Here is a 21,735-nt window from a genome sequence, read left to right as displayed (position 1 = left end):
GTGAGGAGCATAATCAACGCAGTTTTGTTCAGTGTGCTTTTTGAGACCAAAACAAATTTTGCTTTTGCCAATGTTTGTTATAATGATGAGGGCCTGGCAGCTCCCACACCAATAAGGTTTTACACAAACCATGCCATTACAAGTCACTCATTGACAAAACCAAAAGTCTGACCAACAATTTCAGACCTATTGGCTTTACCAATGCTTGTTTATTTTTGTTTCCCATAATCTTATTAAAACTGGTTACACTGATTTTACATTATGAATATTTTGGGGAAATACTAGCATACATCAACACATTTTAGTAAATGATGCTGCAAAAAAAGTTACCTAAAATGTTTTTGGGTTGTTTGTGAACATTTTATTTTGAAAGTAAAAAATCATCAATCTTGCTTTCAAGTTTCTGCATATTTTTGCATCTAATCAGAGAGCATTCTGGGAGCAGTATACATAGCCTCATATTGCTAAACTTTGAAAACGTGTGTACACATTTTTATACTGAAACCACTGTCAGTAGTACTGTCTGAGCTAACAACATGTACTTAGATCGCTCACCCTAATAATAAAAGTTTTGCATTAATGAATCATTAATTCAAGTTTGAACAGCATTAACATATTAACATATTACCTTAACTGCAGGTAATGCCTTTCCCTGATCCATAATGTGGTACTGTAAACTGGCAGTCAAAAGGTTTGTGACGTAGGGGGTTGGGCCTACTTGTCCCAAGGACAAAATACACATGAAAACTTGTTGCCCTTGACCCCAAACAATATGTCCCAGGCGTCGGGCTATATAATTCCACATCCCTGTTAATCCAAATGATATCACAGGCCACCTCGGGAATGATAGCATTAAAATCGTCCACTATCAAAAGTTGGAATATAGTTCTTCTATTTCATCCAACAGAATACTCAAGGCCTTTATATAGCCATATTTTCTCCTCAGCAGATTTTAAAAGCTAATAAGTATACATGTATCCATTGGATTGCTAGACATTCTACAGTGATTACGGATTAGATCTGAAACACAATTACAAGGAAGTTGTCCGGGTTGAGGCAAATTCTTTTAACAACATTGTTTAAAGAGGAGGGAACTAGAATCATTAAGCCACCTAATCAATATCAAAGTTTCCTTTCCTAACTTCCCATACCTGGTTACTAAATTCTAATTCAGTCAGTACCCATGTCTCCTGTAAGGCTAAATTTATGGGTTGATGGGTTTGAGGTAGTAAATCCAATACCCCTTTTTTGTCTTTTAATTCCTGCTATGTTCCATGAGCTCCTATTAAAAAAAAAAGATATATATATAGGTATTGATCCATTAAGGCTTCATATTTCCTGCTATCGATATTGGCAGAAATCTGGAGTAATAACTTACTCAATATATAGCTAACAAATCCTCTCAGACAATAACAATTCCTAATTTTCAAATTTTATCCACCTTTAAAAAGTTTTCTGCTATTTGATCTGACTCAAAGTCAACATGTGTATTATTGAATTATCTTCTTTCAGGAAGGAGGCTAGTATAATTATTTAATGTTGTGCAGATTAAAAACGTAATGCAAAATTTGGAAAATGTTTGCTGTATTCAATTCTTTTAGCCTACCTCCTCCTTTGGAGAAATGTCATAAAAACATAGGACTGTTCATTGATTAATGGTAACTTTACTGATATCAATGGCCATCTTATTCACATTAGGAACTTATGTCCTCCTCTTAGTAGTAACAAGACTAGACTTGCACATCACTTGTCCTTCATTGCATACTTCATTTTCAGAGGCTCGCTTACCTGCTGCTGGGGGAATTTCTTGCTCCCCTGACATTGTAGCCTTGCTGCTGCCACTCTTGGTCCTCTCCTCGCTGTGTGTCTCCCCGCCGCCGCCACTGCACCTCGCGGCCGAGAGCGGGGGGAGACTACAGCCCCCAGGCTCCTTTGCGGGTCGCTGACGCCACATACGCGCCCGGAGGCGCTAAAAAGATCGCGGCTCCCTCCGCGTCGCGGGACGCGCGCGGGCGGCGCCGGGCTAAGCCCGGGCAAAGGGCGGGCCGTCTGTGGCCGTCCGGGGCTGGACAAGGCCGGGCTGGGCCACCCCCCTTACATTGGCGAGATCGACTTGTTGTGTGGTGTGGCATCCGCCTTTGAGCATTGAGGTATTGTTCTTAAAGATACTTGATATATTGTCTACCGTGGCAAGAAGTGGATTTTGGACATTGACTCATTTTGGCTATGGCAAAAAATAACAGTAAGGGCTCTGTTATAGGAGGGTCTGGGACTTTGGATGCTTATTTAAAAAAAGCCGAAAATGCCATTTCGAGGGAAATAGAAATGTTGGAAAGGAGGCTGTCCTTAGAACCTTTTACCCAGCTTAATTTGGAGTTACAATCTGGCGATCCTATTTTAGGCGTAGGCGTTGGGCAATCTGCACATCCTCCTTCGCCGGGCTGTGTTCCACAGTCCAGTCCAGCCCTGCCACCTTCCCTCCTCTCACTAACGTTTCTACCCCCGCATTTTCCCCTCCAGTTACTCGTACTAGGCAGTCAAAAATTCCCCCTGTTACCACTGTCAAAATTTCCAAAGGAAAGAGAAAAGCCAATGATGCACCGAAAGGAAGTCGACAACAAGCGAAATTAGCCAGACTTAAAGACTCTGCACCTGGGTCGGATTGTCAGGGAAGTAGTGGCGCGGGACAGCAAATGGTGAATAATGGCAATGGATGTTATGAGGGCACTAATCAAGGGCAAGCTGTCACAAAGGGGGAAAAGCCTGTCGATTTGATTAAACTTATGGAAGAGCAACTGAGAGCGTTAATTTCACCAGTCATGGATAGTCTCAACAAGATAAATGATAGACTTGTATTGATTGAACGTCACTTAGCGGGTCAGAATGTCCAGTCACTGAGCAAAAATACATCCGATTTGCACTCTTTGAATGTAGCTACTTCCAGAGTTTCGGAGTTGGTTGAGTCCATTACGGCCCCTGTCGTTGGTAACTTAAACCCATTAGCATCAGTTTTGGGATTAAATCGTGGTATTAATGCGGGGTGGAGGGGGCAGACTGAAAATGTGAGGGCTCTGGTGGAGAACACACAAAAGGATTATCCCCTGCACTTGCCCCCGGAGGCCTGTCCATATACTGTTATACTAGCGAATGTCCCGAAAACTTCTGATGGTAGGGCAGAGCATTGGTCCTCATTAAAAAATAAAGCCCTTCATTTTTTGGCGGGCAAAACAGTTTTGGGGAGTCACCTTTATGATTGCTTTAAAATGGTCAGAAGGGTTTCTTGGGTGGGGAAGTCTAATAAGTCGTTAAATGGTGACTGTGTTGTACTGAATTTTAGCTCCCCTGACATAGTAGACCTTATTATAAGGCAGGCAGGGTCGAGCAGAATACACCAGGATCATATTGATGTTCTCCCATTGGGTTTCTTTTATCCTCCTCATATCCAAGGGCTTGCCAGATCTGGCGATCGTTCTATCCAGTATATCCCTGCTAGCAAACCATTGGCTTTAGGTAACAGATTTGAGGCTCTTAGTTCTTTAGATGTTAACGACTGACTTACTCCGGTTAGTATTCATACTCCTAACTATGTTACTAGTGCTGTTCCATCTAATCACCCTGGCCCTTCATTTTTTAGAGAGCCTATTATGGTTCACAGGGTCAATTGTAGTGACTCGATAGACATTACTCTACCCCTCCAGGCTGCTAAGGAGTTAGGAACTACACAAAAGAACTACGATGTTGTTCCGTTGGTTGGGAGCAGTATAGTCCCTAATAATGTTACTGGTAAAATGAGTGATGTAGTACCCGTTCAAAGAGAGGAAACTGTACTTTATTCCCTTCCATTTAACTCAGAGAACACCGTCATACAAGAGTTAGGTTGTGTGGGGGGTACCCCAGTTACGGATAAAATTACCACACTCTCATGGAACATAGCAGGTTGTGTGGGGGTACCCCAGTTACGGATAAAAATACCACACTCTCATGGAACATAGCGGGTTTACGTGCCAAAAGAGAGGACAAAAACTGGAGGGATTTCCTTTCCTCCTATCATATTATTGCCCTTCAAGAAACTTGGGAGGCGAATGAGCCCTACTATCTGGATGGGTTTCAGTCTTTTATTAAATATGCAGTGCCTTCTGCTATCGGGAGAGCCCGAGGAGGTCTTCTGTTATTAATTAGTTTAAAGTTATCTTATAATACTGAATTGTTAGTGACCAATTCCCTACATTTTTTGGCAGTGAAACTTGAAGGTCCTAATCTGCCATCGTTTTTAGTGGTAAACTTTTATAATTCATTTGCTAGGTCTGATGAATTAGAACACTTGAAAGCACTGTTCACATTCCTGGACGAATATGATGCTAAGAATGTCACACCTTATTTTCTTTTACTTTTTGGCGATTTTAACATTCACGTATGTCATTTTAATTGTTATGGTTTTGATAATTATGATTTTTGCGACCAAGAGGCTATTCATTTTGAACACTCTAAGGGTGGGAAATATCTGGAGAGCATCGTTGCTGCTCTTCATTTATATTCCCCAGTTCAAAACTCTTCGTGTTGTGTTCCTACGTTCACTGGTCAAGGTCATAATAGTACTATTGACTATATTTTTATATCCTGTCCTCTGAGGGACTTAATAGGTTCCTTCAGTGTTACTCAAAATCCCCTAAGCGATCATAACCCGCTTATGATGGAAATTAAAGTGAATGCCTTAGCAAATGAAATCGAATTGCCTGTGATCTCTAATACAAATTTAGTCTCTACTAGTCAGGGCAGACGCCTACGATGGGATGTCATTACTCCGGCTGACTTTTTTGAGAATCTATATAAGAATAATAATGTGGATTTCAGTTTATGTTTGTCGCCAGTGGCGCTACCAACGGAAGTTCTCGGTGCCTTCGATAGGATTACGAAACAAGTTGTGGGTATTCTTACCACTCAGGGGAGACCAAGGCCCAAGAAATTTAAGAGTTGGTTTGACAATGTTTGTTCGAGTACTCATTCCGCTCTTATGTCGGCACTGAAAGAAAGAGTCAAAGATCCAAATAAGATTGCAGAGGCAAGAAGGGTGTACAAAAAAGCGATTAAGGACAGGAAAATCCAGTTGAGAAACCTGGCATGGGACGAATTGTCAGATGTTAGCGTTTTGACAAATAGTACCCAGTTCTGGAGGGTGATTCAATGAGTTGGAGAACACCAATATGGATTGTCTCATCCCTCCAGAGAGATGGGTGGCCCATTTCGCTGGTCTTTACTCCGAGATTCATGACCCTGATCCGGTGAACTATGCGGATAGCAGTTTAGCCTCAAAAATTATTTTTAATGAGGAAGAAGTCCTAAAGGCCATCAACACAATGGCAAAAGGCAAAGCCCCAGGTCCGGATGCTGTCCCCGCGGACCTTTATAGGGCTGACCCAGGGCTTTGGGCAAAACTTTTAACGGCCGTTTTTAATGCTGCTTCTAAGGCCGGCGCCCCTAAATCATGGGGCAAAGCTGTTATCGTCCCTTTATTTAAAAAAGAGTCAAGAGAAGATCCGGCATGCTACCGGCCCATTTCTCTTTTGGATTCTGCCATGAAAATAATGGGCAAAGTCGTCTTAACTCGATTAACAACCTGGTTGGAAGATAAATCCATAATCTGCGACCTACAATATGGGTTTAGACAGGGAAAGGGCACTGTGGGTCAATGCCTTAATTTGCATCTCATCATCGGGAAGTACACGGTCGCGAAGCGGGGTGACCTTCATTTAGTATTTATGGATTTGTCCACCGCTTTCGACCTTGTTAACCGTCAAAAATTATGGGCTTCATTAGTTGCTCTGGGGCTCGACCCAGTATTGATATCCTTTCTGGCCGTTATCCATGATGATACTACTGCGGTCGTCCGCTATAGTGAAGATGGGAGCTTATCTAATGCTTGGCAGGTAAAGCGTGGGGTAAGACAGGGTTGCATTTTAGCTCCCCTGCTTTTCTCGCTTTACATCAACAATTTGGGAGAGGTTTTAAGTTCGATCAGTAATGATCTCCCTAGAGCCGGCTTAAAATTAATTCCCGCCCTAATTTATGCCGACGACACTGTTTTATTGGCAAGAACCGCGAGAGGTTTGCAAGCACTTTTAAACGGTTTTAATGATTTTATGGTTTCTTTAGATTTATTAATAAATTTTAAAAAAATCACATTCCATGTCAATAGGGGCTGGGAGAGCGAAACGGGTTAAATTCTACTGTAATGAACAGGAACTTACAAAAGTGTCAAGAATATCCTTGCTAGAGCTACAGGAGCGTTATTGGGCTTTGCAAAACGTCTGGGGAGTAAACCACTACCTGCGCTTATGAAAATGTATAGAGCTAAGTGTATACCCATGGCTCTTTATGGTAGTGAGGTATGGGGTTACAAGGACTCGCTAGAAATTCAAACGGTGGAAAACACCTTTTTTCGCAAACTGTTGTCCCTTGCTCCCTCTGCTCCAATTTTTAATATGCATGAAGACCTGGGGGCAGGTTATCTTACTGATGAAATCTCTGTGGCGCCTCTACTGGGCTGGCTTAGATTGTGGGCCCAGCAACCCCCGAATCTGAGCCAGCTTATTGTTCAGGACTGTTTGTCCCTTGATGGAGCTATGTCTATCCCATGGTTTCGATATATTAAAAGTAACCTAAAGTCACTCGGCTGTTCTGAAATGTTTGATAGCCCCTGTGCTTTGAGTAAAACAAAAATAAAGGCCTTTAAGAGCCAATTTTTGAGTAAAGCCATGTCACTGAGGGAAGAAGAAGAACTGGTTAAACCGGCAGTTAGGAGGTTTGTCATGTTAAGTACAGGTAGTGGGATTCAGTCCTACCTGACCTTTATAAACAAACCATTTCATCTGTTTTTGTTGATAAGGTTTAAACACGGCATGCTGCCCTGGCTTCTGGCTTACCCTAAGGGTATCTTCAAAGAGGGTACCCTGGGCCCATGCCCCTGTGATAATACTTCAGAACAAGATATGTTGCACATGGTTTTCTTTTGTAAATTTTACTCCTTACTCCGGAAAAAATATATTGTGCCTATTCTTAAGATGCAACATTTTGTGCAAGTGAGGCCTGCACTGGTCTATCTGCAAATGCTTGAGACGCCGTTGGTATGCTTTGGGGTGGCAAGCTTCTTTACTGGGGCTATTAGGCGCAGAAATAGGGTTTAACATCATTAGTCATTCCCCAGGTATTATGTATTTTTAAGTGACATGGAAATGTTGAAACAGAAATGGTTTTATGGATGTTTAATTGATTAGAATTATTTAAATTGACATACTTTTATCGTGTTTAAGTGCCAATGTATTGTATTATACTTTTTGTGCATTTCTTTTTGTATCTACCCGTACCATGAATTATTGGATTGTGCTTTGATGGTTTTAAATTTTAACCGAATAAAGCAAATTTTTGACTTGACTTGACATTGCATACCTGGTTATCAGTGTATAAAGTTTCAATATTACAGTTTTTTAAAATCATATAATTTATTCCTCATCCATGATTTCAAGGTTCACCGAACTTGATTTGTCTTTTGTCGATGAATAAATGACTAACTTATGGAAGCTGCCCAATTTGAGATTAGTAACGCATGGAAAGAGAATTTGATTTTTTTGGGTCATCATCAGTGTTTAACATCATACGATGAATATCAGGCTCAAATTTAAATATTCTAGGACCTTTTTCTGGATTTATTTGCATTTTGCAGTGGCATCATATTTGTAGCGAAAACCATTTTATCAGAAAAAGTGAGAACTTTTTAATATATTTTTGGGCTTCTTTACATGCATGTCCTTAAGTGTATTATTTGATGTGGGATCAATAACACATATAACCAGATCCATTCTATTTTGATTTGGTAATTCACATTAACCTTGATATTTGGGCTCACTAACTGTCAAAAGTTTATCATCAGATGACAATTTTTTTCCTGGGCATTTTTATGCAGGATCTCAGCAATCAATTCATTTTTTCCGAAATGTGTCTCTCTGCAGCAACAATCCAGTTAAGGTACTTCTTTTGGGGCAACAGAAGGTCCATCTTTGTTAATAAGTGATTCATAAATAATTTCTGTAACAGAGTTCATATTGAATAACGAGGCTCTCACAGTTGAGCATCAGAATCTAAGGTACTAGACCTCATCTGTGGGATAAGGCTCTGCAGCATTCATCTATCAGTTTTTTATGGTAACTTGGCATTCATCTCCACCACCTACTACCTTCACTTTCATGCTGATGGAATAAAAAATGCTCTTTGCTGTAACGAGGACATGATTCACAACACCCTGAGACCATTTAATTGTAAATTTAAAAAAATTATGCATGCACCTTTAAAAGCAAACACTGGCAAAGCAAATAAGTCTGACCTTTTTCGAGCAGTTGCATAGTCAATTTATTTTTATCTGTAACGTATAGCTTATGTCACCAAAGAAGGAAGAGAAAAAATTATGGCAGCACATGCTTACAAAGCAAATTTTAATTAAAGAAAAGAATATTTCAAATAGATTTGAGGTAACAGGATTGGGGCTTCCAATCAAACATCTACTTACAACAGGCATAGACACCCTTTTAAGTGTTAATTAGTATCACAGGAAAGTATGATTTTTATTGCCACAAAGAAAAGGAAAGGTACTATTGGCTTTAAATTACTATAACCTGAAGTATAGGTTGATAAAGAAAATGAAGCATAAACAATGGAAATTAAAAAGCATTTGCAAATAAAGTATTGGCTCAGCAGCCCTGGCACTCAAGTGCACTTCTCCATAGTGGAATGAGCACACACAATCAGGCAAAAGGCCGTCACTTACAGTGAAAAAGCCAATGGTTGAATTGGGTGATCCATTGCCCCATGCCACATGTCATCACCGGAGTAAACAAAAAGTGAATAACACGCTGAACACACCAATGGATGTAGAGTGCTGAGACAAAGCACCTTAATGTATAAACGTGCATTCCTCTTTTTATTACTGAATGTTTTTGATTAAACAGGCAAGATAGCTAAGGTTGTCAGGAGGTAAAGCTTAAAAAAGAAATCCGCCTTCCTTGACTGTTGCCAATCCCAGCCAGCCATGCTTCACCTCATCAACCCTACTCAAGGGGTATATATGGCCACCAATATTATGCTAGTCTCCACACCACTCAGCCTACAATGCCTGGGAAGAACACCCCAACTTAAATCATGAATAAGTGCAACTGCCCTTCAGCGTCACATCAACAATCCAGTTAGTCGCTATTCCAAATCACACAGCTCTTGACACTAGACCCCAAGGAGATGAGAAGTCCTAAGCCAATCTTCATAAGAAAGCCTGAAAAAACAGAAAAACACAGATGGATAAGCAAAACAGACTGAGATGGAGCAGGAGGAGATTCAGGCAGACTGAGTGGAAACAAAACAAACTGTGGCTCCTGACATCAGGATGCACAGACCAAGATGTTCAGTCCGGTTTCCGCTACATCCTTTTAGGACCTGATCTAATGTCCATTAGACTTTGACCACTGCAAGCTTACTTCCTAGGCTTCCCACTCCTACGTAAGGCCTGTAGAATTAACAGTCTGGCTGGTTATAACAAGCTTATACTGTGCACAAGGCAGCGGAGCTAGGCAATTAAAACCAGCTTCAGAGAGCAGCAATGGTAAGAGTCAGATGACAAGACAGATTCTGTTGAATCCCATCACTGATGACAACTCTAATTCCCCACACATCCAAACAAGTTAATTACCATTGGAAACAGTTGTTTTAATGGTCAATTGAACCACAGGTCCTCATCAGTAGCATGTCCACCAGGCTGGATCCAAACATTTTCACAGTTGTGCTCCTGTGCACTACTGGGTGGTTCCGTACAACTCTTGTCTCATTCCACACTTAAAGTGATGGAACAGAACCATATATAAGCATCACCCCCTGTATGCCGAGGTCAGTTTCTTGCTTGATTCTTTCCATGCCCTCAGATGGGGAGCACAAAACAACTGAAGCTACCAATGTGCAGCTCTCTAATTTGGGGCCTTCTCAGATGGTAAAAAGAGGCCATTAAAAAGAAAGGTGAGTTAGGGGGGGGGAGGTATTAGCAAAGAATCAGCAGTTATTAGTCTCCACCAGACAGAGCGGTACAGAAGGTAAATAACGTTCTTCTGATGGACGCTTCTAAGTGCTAATTCCTTAACGTAGACTAGATACCAAAGCAGTACACCCACCAAGGTAGAGGGTCTGTGGAGAGGACTCAAACCCAATGTTCCTTCAGAACCGAACAAGCAAAATGCCCTTGCAGTCAGATCTGGCTGTCATGGCTGTAGTGCTTGGTGAGCAGGTGCACCAAAGCGTCTATTTTGTGGATTGGCAGATGTCAAGAACAGGCACTCTGTGTGCCAATGCAGTGGTAGCAGATGTGGCCCAAGAGGAAAGAGCCATCAGATCCCTCCAGAGATTTTATCATGGCCAAAACGTTGCAGATCTTATTGCAGAGGACAATTCACCTTCACAAAGTCCATTTGTCCACTACATTACCTTTCTTTGCCCTAAGATCCTTTCAAAAAGCTGACCATCCACCTGATAGTCTTTGTTGTGATTCACATAAAAGCTTGAGCCTAGTTTGTGGTCCAGTCAATGGAGCTCTCCTCTTTCGAGGAGTGAGACTGGAAAGTGATGTATTGCCCAACATGAGTTTATTGCAAGAAGGCCATCCTGGTCTTCAACACTTGTTTGTCAAGGAAAAAGGTGGCATTGGGTTGCTCGACTGTGACAAGCTGGAGTAGGGAAGACAATTTCAAGAGTCAGAAAATGCAATGAGCAGCTGTGCAATGGCTCGAAGGGGGTGTCTATGAGGTACATAAGGATCAAATTAGGATCCCACGGTGGTATCAAATGGTTTAGGAGGGAATATGTGTCAAACATTTAATGAACGCATTACAGCAGGTGACTTAAACAAGGACAGCTGGTTCAGCAAATATAAAAAGGCCGAAAGGGCCAATAAATAAACATCAATAGATCCCACTACAAAGCCTTACTGGACCATAGACAAAAGAAGCAATAAAACATTTATCAGGTTAGTTTGAAAAGGGTTTATATTGCTAATTCCACACCACGCCACAAATGAGCCCCTGTGCCTAGAGTAAATTGACTTCGTAGACAGGCACATGGCAGCATGGAATGACAGCCACAATATCTGGTGGTAGATCGAAGGTGGTCAACTGCAGCCGACATAATGGTGTACAGGAGTCCAATGCTCCACTCTAGCCTGTATGTGTCTTCTAGAGAGAGCGCTCCAGCATCCAGAAGCTTTGACACCATGCGTTTGACAATGATGAAAAGAGCCAGCCAGAATTCTTCCCAGTTTCAGAAGAGGCTCTGTGCCACCTGGGGTTATCACTGCCATTCATGCTCCACAGGCCTCACTGGTAGAGCTTGTCCGCCCTGGAATTTAATGATCTGGCCACGTGGTACATGCTCAGGGAGATTACCTGGTACTCAAGTAAACTCCAGAGGTGCCGTACATCTTGGCACAGGACCCAAGGCTCCACTTCACCCAGCTTCTTGCAGTCCCATATAGCTTGCACATTGCATTTCTTGTTGAATAGCAGGAAGGCCTTCAACATCAGGTAGCCCCAGAGATTTATGTGGAAATGGGTTTCTCATGGAGAATGGAGCCCTCTAATCTCCACCTCTAGTAATGGCCACCTAACCCAGCAGTGACGCATCCATAACCACCATGAGCGCTGGGTGGAGAAGAGAGAGGGGTCTGCCACTGGTCAGGTTGCAGCTGACCAGCCACCACTGCTGCCCTTGTGCAGTTTCCTCTGAAACTGAATGACGTCTTCAAGGTTTCCTTGGTGATTGGCGTACTGATACTTATAATTCCACTAGAGAGCCTGCATACGCCAACTGGCATTGTCAGCCAGCAGGATGCAGGAGCCTAACACACCAAGAAGCCTCTGAACTGCTCTTACCGAGATCCAAGTCTTGAAGTGCCATCCCGGTAGAAAATCCTGCCTCTGACATGGAGATTGTGCAATGATAAGAGCAAACTAAAGTGGGTTGGAGGTTGATATCGCATGGGAGATGGGCTTGGTAGATTAGTGTCCCTGGTGACCTACACATTGCCTGCTTGATCCCTGTGCCCGGCCACGAAAGGTGACTAGAGGTGAGTGTTTGAGTTGATTTAAGTGAGGTGGCTGGAACTGTCTCTATGCCGAACCTCTGAAGAGGAATCAGAAGGACGGAAACTGTCTGGCCGGGGTCAAAAGGCAGAGGCCTGGCTTTCTTCGAACCGCTCCAGGGCAAAATCTGCTTTTTCACCAAACAGGCGAAATCCATCAAAATGCATGTCCTTGAGGGATGCCTGCATGTCTCTAGAGAAGATTCTGGATCTCATCCATAGGTGGTGATGGAGCACCACACTAGTGGCCACTACTCTTCCCCAAAAATTAATAATGTTCAGTTCCAGCATGAATCAAAATCAGATGCATCCTTATCATCTTGAATGGTTTGTGCAAAGAGGCTTAACATTCTCACTGGACCACGAGCAAGATTTCATTGACAATGTCCCAGAGGGTGTGCATATAACAGTACAGTGGGTAACTGTCAATAACTGACCTCAAGGCAAGATCAGACATTTCCTAAACTTCACAATCCGTTCTGATTCCTTGTCAGGGGCAGATGTGGGCAGCAAATTAGGATTCACTTTGCTTGGACCACCAAATTCTCAGGTGTAGGACGCTGCGTAAGGAAATCAGGCACTGAACTGACACCTGGCCACCTGCCTGTTCACTGGTGAGAAAGAACAAGGTTCAGACTAAGCGCTCATAGGTGTGTCACTTAGGTCTTGATTGAATGGCTGTAAGGGCTTCAACCAAGTCCTCCTAGGATGAAAGACTTCAGTAAGTACATTTGTTTTAACCTCAAAAGAGGGGAGTTGTAAATTCAGGACCTCACCAGCACATACGTTGACTATCGCCAAAGAAGCCCTTTCTTCGTACTGTGGGAGTCTCAAGCCAGGAATTTAACCCTATATCAAGGGAAGTACCAAGCCCACTGGCCTCTTATAAAACCATATACAAACTATCATCATACAGTGGGATAAAATCCGGGACTGCAGTCCTCACTGGAGTCGGTGCAAACCCCGAGGTGGGGTCGAGGTCCTCAGACGGCACCGAGGAAGGATCCGCCGGAAGTAACCCAGCTGGAGGACACTGCGGATCCTTCCAATACAAATATGCACCACAGGGAACCGGAAGTGTGGAAAAACTACACAGCATGGCCTCCCTAAAGGCAACCACCTGCTGCGTCATCACCAATTGCCCCAGGAACTCGGGCCACATTGGGATCAACTGTGCGATCATCTCCTCAAATCACGAATGAGATCAAATAGCACTTTGCTGTCCGCACAAGTTCTCTTTGGCTAGAGAGTGGCGGGACGGGGTAGAGTCCCATTTAATTTTCTTGTATTTTCACTTCAATTAGGACTTTGAATTACCAGTCGACCTGGGATGTGAAATGGACCTGTCACGTGTTGGGCTTCAGGAGCGGGAATGTGACCGCACCTTCGACTTGATCGGCAGTAGGAGCAGACTTGTATAGCTTTAATGTTTGGCCATGAACAGCTAGCTTCATGGCCCCGTAATAACTTTTGGAGGCATGAGGGAGTAATCCTCACACAACTTGGAATCGTACTACGACCCCAAACGCGTGAGGCATATCTCGTGCCGGTCCATCAACAACAGTTATTTATGGTACTCATGGCATGGTTTAAACCCTGTAGTCTTGGGTGGGGACGTAGTTATTTTGCACAGTGGAATAGTTTGAAAAACATGTCAAACCAACGAACAAACATTGGCAATGCCAATAGGCCAGACTTTAAAGGAAGGTGGCATGGTAATATGAAGCATTACAACTAAATAGCATAGGAATAGATATGTGTTTGTGTGCAAACAAAGTACTGTAGAGTAATATTGGTGTAAGTCAGATAACAGTTGCACTGTCAAGCCAGAACTAAAAATACATGTAGGTTATTGACTACCCTTTACCCATCTGTGCTGCTGCCAGAGAAAAGCAACTTATCTAGGTACCTAGACACTTTTATTGCATTTCAATGACGTGTGTGCCCCTGAAAGTTCAAGCTCCAGCAGCAGGATAAATTTTAAAAAATGTTCCCAGCTGTGTGGTGGCAATGCACTTTTTTGTGGTAGCACACAACTTCTGCCCAGTCTAAATCTGTACTCCTGGCTCCCAACATGTGGATTCAGTTAAAGTCCCTCTCTAGTGAGGCTCACATATTGTCTGGCGGCAGCTGTGCTGTGAAGTCAGACCATAAAAAGGATATGCTGCGGAGGGCATGGAAAGAAAGGAACTGACGCAATCGCGCAGGTGAGATGTTTATATGCGGCACTGCTTCATCACTTCCGGGTCGGAACATAACTAAAGCAGAGCTGCACAGTGTCACCTAGCTGCGCACAGGGGCCACCGTGAAAAATTCCAGATCCACTCTGGTACCTGTGGGATATTCAACAGTGGAGGAACATGTGGTTCAGTATCCATCAGAAATTCAGTGTGCAATCTGTAAATCAAACTAAAGCTTCTAGTCAGAGAAATATTGGAGGAATTCTCTGGGTGCTGAAGCACTTCAATAGAGCTGCCACCTTATCAATCAATCTAGCATTTAGTGTAAATCTAGCATCTCCTCTCCTATGTTTAGGAGACTATATAACTCTGTCTGATGCCCTTGGTACCTGCCTACATTCTTAGTCTTAGGTCATGAACAATAACACACTAAACCAAGCAAACAGAGAACTTATAAATTCCTTACAAAGAACCCACATTTTTCTGCGGCTGCCTACAATTTATGCAATAAAAGTTGATCAAACATTGTATTATATGAAACAATAAAAAGTATAACAATTATCTATTTATCTGTAAATCAAATTTGATAAGAAGCAGATGCGGTGGCCAACTACAGCTCCCCATCTTATCTGGTGTTATGTACTCTTAGTAGATAAAACCAAAAGCTATATATGGCTGTGAGTGGAAATCCTGTGGGCTCAAAGGGGCCATATAAGAAAGATACCTCGTTTGAAGTGAGTCTTCCTCTCACTTTGCAAACTAAGTAGACAAAAGTTGTCTGTGCTGCTCCGTTAAAAAATGTCTCTCAGGGAACTGAATGCACATGAAAAGTAACCCCAAATTTCCCAATATCTTGCAATGGTAAGGTACAAGCAAAACATGTGGAAGGATGCCATAGAACTCTCTCCACATCCTTGTGGATAGGCCCAATCGTGTGCAGTGGCATGTGTAGGAGTACAGTGTTTAACTTCTTCCAACAAAAAGACCAGGCTGTCCCCAATATTTATCAGAGACATCTGTCTTTGGATCTGTCTACAAATAACCACCAGCTAGAGATGGCTTACAAGGACACAAGGAATGCTACAGCCATCAGAGGGACAGAGGAGTGTCAAAGGCATTAAGCCCTCTCATCCAAGGCACAGGTATGGTGAAGCCGTTCCTTCCATTCCACTCACTTTACATACTTCAAACCATATTTAGGAACTACCACCTCGAATCCCTTAGAGCCTCAAGACTGAAAGATGTTTTATGCTCCTTCATCCCAGTTTCATCTGCTTAAAAACGCAATCAAGACTTCACGTTGAAATGTTAAAGAAAATAAATACAGTGTACGAATGTCACCCTAGGTTAGGCACATTCCATGCTTAAAAAAAGGAAATAAACTTATGTCATTCTCACAGTCACATAGATAGATGTAGGTCTTTCAAGTAAGTTATATTGGATCAAAAAATCTCTCAACCATGAACACTGGTACAGCAAGTAAATGTATCAGGTTCCATGTAATGCAGCCTTTCCTTGACACCCCTAGATCTCTCACTTATGAGGTCAAGAACTTGCAGTCCATCAATATCAGAGACTTTAGCATCCCACATCTAGACATCACGTACCTGAGCATTAGGTTCATCAACTGAAGCCCTTCCCCTTTCAGAAAGCGCTCCCGGTTGGAGCTCAACATCAGGCAGGAGCAGAGGGCATCAAACAGGTTCTCCATCATCTCTTGCTCTTCCGCTGTGCTGGGGTTGTGCCGTTTAAATACCTGCAGACCACAAGAGTAGACATAAGGGTTACTGAAGACATTTGACAAATCAGCAACTTTGCACAGAATGACCATTTAGTAAGATATTAATAGCCCACCCTTATAGATTCAGAGTTTGCTTACTGAAGAACATTTCTACCTGGTAAGGCACCTCTGGATCTGAAACGGGGACAGTGCTTTCTAGAGGCACCCTTTACAATACAATTTAACAGCATTAGGCCAAATTAATACTGGAGGTAGATGTACACACGTACACACACGCGTACACACAAACGCGTACACACACGCACACATAGAAAAATTCAGTCCAATATCTCTGAAAAATATTGCACTGTATACATAACTACAGAATGTGCTTTATTAAAAAAAGGACTGCAGGTACAAGATCATTCTTTTCTTAATCCCCTGGGGAACAGAACGGCCACCAACCAGACTCCCCATATGTTACTTCAGCAAATTTCTGCATGCTCAACTTCTGACTTTGCAGAAAATCCATAAATTGGGAACTGAGAAGCCATGTCATACAAAATGCTCATATTTGTTAACGGCAATCCATGCAGCCAGGGAAGACTCTCTCTTTCTAAATACAAGATGATACACTTTCACATGCCACCAATAAACTAGTCAAAAGAGTCAAATGAAAAAAGAAAAAGAGGTCACAATTTATGAATGATTTCTAATTTCTATTCTTTGGCACCATGAATTTATTTCTCTGGGTCATAGCGGGACCATTTAGAAGCCAGTGCTTACAGAAAAGATATAGATAATTGTTAGCAGAGCTCAAAAAACTGAAAAAATGTAAACATGTATTAAAAGCACATTCTGACCAGTATAAATAATGATGTACTGAACAGCCCAACTCAGTGAAAACCATAGCGTACAATGGATTAACATGAACCCGAAAGAGACAAAAGGGATCTGCCTAACATCACTCAGGTTGTTGGCAGGCGTACAGATGCCTGCCACGACATTCCAACCACTGCAGCTAAAGAACGCAACAAACACAACCCTTTTGTCTGCATCAGAGTGCTGCAGTGAAATGACAAACAATGAATGTCTTGCTTCGTTTAAAGGCCACTGACTGTGATATTTCTACATGGGAAGGGTACTTTGGTTCGGAAACAGGGACAGTGTTTTCCAGAGGCACAATTTATAATCCAATTTAGCTGCAGACTTCACTGGGACAAACAAGAGAGCTGGTCCTTCAGGGAGTTCACTTTATTAAGTTATGGCTGTTACAAACTGTACTGTATAGGAAGAGACGTGCTTTTGCTTTGAATAATTTGAATTCTACTTTTTTGTTGTGCGTAGATCTGTATCAACACCAAAAGCAAACATGATGTCTGCAGGTGTCCTCAAAACAAATTGCAAAGTCCACCTGCAGAGCTAAAATTCAAACTGCCTCTGGAATTCAAGTGCTGCCTGGTGGACTGAGAGAATAACCAAGAGTGGTCCACGTTTCTGGTCTGGTACCAATTTCCTGTTGGCCACAAATGAGAAAAATAAACATCTTCGAGGTTGGAGGAGACAGAAACAAATGCATTGTTGCCTTCATATTGTACAACGCCACCTAGGGTCAGCATTTAGGGGCCTGATTACCATGACGGTGGGACAACCACCGTCAGCACATCAGTGGCGTTCCCACCACCATAGTAATAATGTTTACCGCCCGCCCCATTAGGATGGCGGTCAGATGTCTGGCAGTTGGGTGAGACCGATTGCCACGCATTGTGCGTCAGAGGGAGTTGTATCTCTACAACGGTGTCTGTGCCTGCTCAGGCTTCACCGCAGGGATTACAATGTCCCTTTCCGCCTGTGGTTTCATGGCTGTTAACCTGCCATGAAAAGGCTGGCGGAAAGGACCTCTGATATGAGCCCTGCGGGGGCACCTATGGTGCCCCCTACATATCCTACCACCATGTGGCAGGCACTGCATGGTGCCTGCCACATAGTGCAAGGATATGCACGGGGTGCATATTTTGAACTGCGGTGTGTGCTGCAGCCCGCAGCAATACCAAATATATACTTTGTGACCACCTTGAAGGCGGTTGCATCGTGATTCAGGGTGCGGGACTGCCGATAGCTTGTCAGGCGGTCCCGTTTGCGACCGCCATCCTAATCAAGCCCTTAGATGGGTTTCTGGCAATGTGATTGGTGCCCAGGGGGCAGGCTCTCGTGTATCTTTAAGGTGAGAGCTCATTATATCATCACATGGTGCATTGTCAATCTCTTGTCTAATAGTGCTAATATTCTTTAGCACAGAATAACAAAGAAATACTTTAGTTAGTTACAGAATGTGTGATATACAGGAGACCATCTGTCAGCCCGGCTAAAATACAAAGGATATGTACTGGTGCAGGGAAGGCAAGCGTAAAAAGGAAACGTGGGTGTCTGCTGCCCAATGCTTGCAGAAATCATAGCCAGTATTCTTGCTAAAAGGGATGCAGTACAATCAGACATTCAGCGTCCTTGGATTTGTTCAAAACAGGGAGTCTTGCTCGGAGTCCACATCATTTAGATGAAATGGTTCAGAGCAAATGTAACCCTATCCATAGGCTCTGGACGCTTCTCTATACTTATAAATAAGCAGAATCTTCTCATTTCAGATTGTAACTCCCCCCCCTCCCTATTCTACGTATAAGGTCATGCACTATAGTAAGGCAGGCAGATGTCAGAACATTGTGAAGTGAGAATTTGTCATGAAAGAAAAGTGTGCTAGAGAAATGCACACACTCACTGCTATGTCGCGTACTTTGGTCCCATCCATGAGAGGGAGGATACCCTACACATTATTAAAGAGAGTCGCCATCTTGGGAGGAACGTACTGTGATTCTTGAGGAACACTTTTCCAGACAAAGGATTTTGCAGTCTCTACTGTCACTATTTGAGTAAGACTTTGATTGCCAACACTAAGCAGCACACATCTTTCAGACAAATCCCACCTAAAAGTGCAACCAACCGTGCAAAGTTTTACATCATAACTTCGAAAACGGAGTTGTGTAATACTTTGCGTCTGCCTCTTACATCAATGAACGAGGAGTGCAGGTTCAAGAGACCTGCGATGTAATCTGTGAACAACCAGCATTCTGGCTGAATGAATAAATAACATACAAAATGCCATATGCCAATGCTTACCATGGTTGAGAGTGGGGCGCGGAGATAAGTTGCGGGAGGTGGTTGAATCTAATTGCGCCTCCCTTCCTTCGATACAGTTAACAACATTTCACGTGTATGTTTTACAAAAATATGTAAACCAAAACCACGATGCAAGAGGTTACATTTATGCAGCAAGGCTGAATCACATTGAGGAGGTTACGCTGTTTACCTGTGTAATGTCATTGCAAGGAGCAATCTGGGAGGCGGTAAAGTGCCTCTCTTTTGCCACTTTCACAGGATGTTGTAATAAATACGAGAATGTGCGTTTATTAGTACAACTGCTGTAAAGAACACATTATAATGCCAAAAAAAGAAACATATAAAGCAACAAATTAAAATAAAAGTTATATTTTAAGGCATAGGTTTTAAACGTTAACCTGTCTACCCCCTCCCCGCGACCCCGCCCGCATGTTGGTATTGAATAACATATTTATTGTTACCAAATCATTTTAGCAAACCGGTAGGATGAAAGGCTGAGTGGGCCTGCCAGAATTTAAACCTGTGACCATGATGTCAAACAAATATTCCAAGAGTGGATCAATTACTCCACTGAGGCATCAGGCCTGGCTAATTGCTGTCTTGATCATTATTGGTATGCTTCTCTGAGGACTGCCAGTTATTCAGGCAGGTTCAAAATGAGGCTCCCGGCACTATTCAAAAGTGAGCTTCCCTTATCTCTACATACTGCCATGCTTGATTGATGGTAGCCAACATTCTGCTTAGGGAGGCATAGTTTGATGTTTAATGAACCAGTCATTCAGCTCACTGGGACACAGAATAATACATTGGTTTTCAGAAAACTGTGCAAAAGCATTACTCTAAGTGCCAAATTTGATTCCGATGCACTGGTCGGATATTAAAATGAATGTGTCCCCGCATTACACTGTTCCCTGTTTACAATTTAAATGGTAAAATAGAAAACGTGGCTTATCTATAGCAATCAGTTTGAGTTTGTGGTGCTGTAGATTCATATGCTGTTCACACGAGTCACTTAATGTTGGGCTCAGAACTGTATAAACCTACAATGCACCAGGATAGACACCACCTTGGACTGTGCAAACCTCTCCATTCCAGGGGCAACTGTGTGTGGTGATGCAGAGCTTTAGCAGGGATGGGTACTGGAGAAAGGACATGTAATTAGCACAAAGATAGGAGGGAAGTAAAACAGTGCCATGCGTCTTTCCTTGTGCTTGCAATGCTGGGAGAAGGGTGGGGCCTCTGCAAATCAATAGCACTACAAGCTGCTCATAGATTGTTACAGGTAAGTAACGTTTTCGGTTTGCAGCAACTGCTGCTGAAAATCACATGCTGTGCTTAGACTAACTAGCAGCAACCATATCCCTTGTGTGGCTGCTTGCTATCAGAAGCAAATGATGACTGGAATTGTAATTGCATTTATATAGCACTTACTACCTCTGACAAAGCGTCGAAGCGCTTTACGCCAGGCAGCACGCTGCTCCAGACCACAATGATTAGTTCTGGGGCAAATTTATTTAGTAAAAAAGGAGACACAATAGTTTTCTTTGGTAATATCCCACAGGAAGACATTTATATGCCACGTACTTGGACTAATAGCTACACATTGACAAATTACTATGTGAACATTCACAATGCCAAGATGCCTCAGGCAGACTGTACTTGGCTTTTTAACAAATTTCCCACAACTCATTTACAAGATCACAATCGCTCCTCCTTCCGCTGAAAGTCATACCTAGGCAGTCTAGCAATACCTGATCTACTCTAACTTGTGTATTAATCCCACCAACCATGTGCTTGAGCTCACCTTCCCTTCCCCTTTCTAATGATAGCAACGAACCCCTATTACTTTAGTCCACCATAAAAAACTGAAATCACTGCATGGAATGGTTTGCTTTGAGAGCACGAGACTAATCCCAATAATTAACAGTAACCAATAACACTGAAATGTGCATTTGGCATAACAGAGTTGAATGCATCTAACAACCCGCCTTACCAAGCTTGCCTCGGAGACGGAATAGCAAAGGTGAGATTATGCAAAAGAAACAAAAGTGTTTTGGTTTGCCTGAAGGACTAAGTACAGTCCAGAATAGGACACATTGTCTCTTGACAAGTATGTTATCCTTCCTCTGCTGACCACAGTGGCTAAGAAAAAAGTTAGGTAACTCAATGGACTGGTTGTGATGAAATGGCGATATAACTTTTGGCAAAAAACGAGGGTTTGCTCATAGCAGGACTGTCTTAGTAACTAACAAAGCCTGAAGTTCACTTACTCTGCTGAGAAATGTGAAAGAGAACTGCAGCGGACAGGAGTGGCTCACAGGGTGCCACATAAGCCTAGTAACGACAATATTATGGTCACAAGAAGGGACTGGGTAAGTTTACGAAGGAATTCCCTTTCACGACCTGCCATGGTGGCCTTAAATCAGGAATTCTAAAAATAGACAAATGTTCTCCGTTTTGCAGATGCATAGCTACTGTAGCCAGGTATGTCATTAAGTAGGTGCATT

At 42.7% G+C, this 21,735-nt stretch overlaps 1 protein-coding gene across 1 annotated transcript in view; it reads right to left on the bottom strand.

The window, feature by feature from the left end:
- The window catches only part of CTNNBL1 (catenin beta like 1), a 460,868-nt gene that overhangs the window by 200,483 nt on the left and 238,650 nt on the right, over nt 1-21,735 (bottom strand). Inside the window, exon 10 of the mRNA XM_085619195.1 lies at nt 15,945-16,093. Coding sequence (XP_085475321.1) covers nt 15,945-16,093 — 149 coding nt within the window. The remainder of the gene's footprint in view (nt 1-15,944; nt 16,094-21,735) is intronic.

The sequence above is a fragment of the Triturus cristatus genome, chromosome 7 (assembly GCF_964204655.1).
Source record: "Triturus cristatus chromosome 7, aTriCri1.1, whole genome shotgun sequence".
Lineage (NCBI taxonomy): Eukaryota > Metazoa > Chordata > Amphibia > Caudata > Salamandridae > Triturus > Triturus cristatus.
Note: the sequence above shows the minus strand (reverse complement) of the source record. Positions and strands in the feature narration are given on the sequence as shown.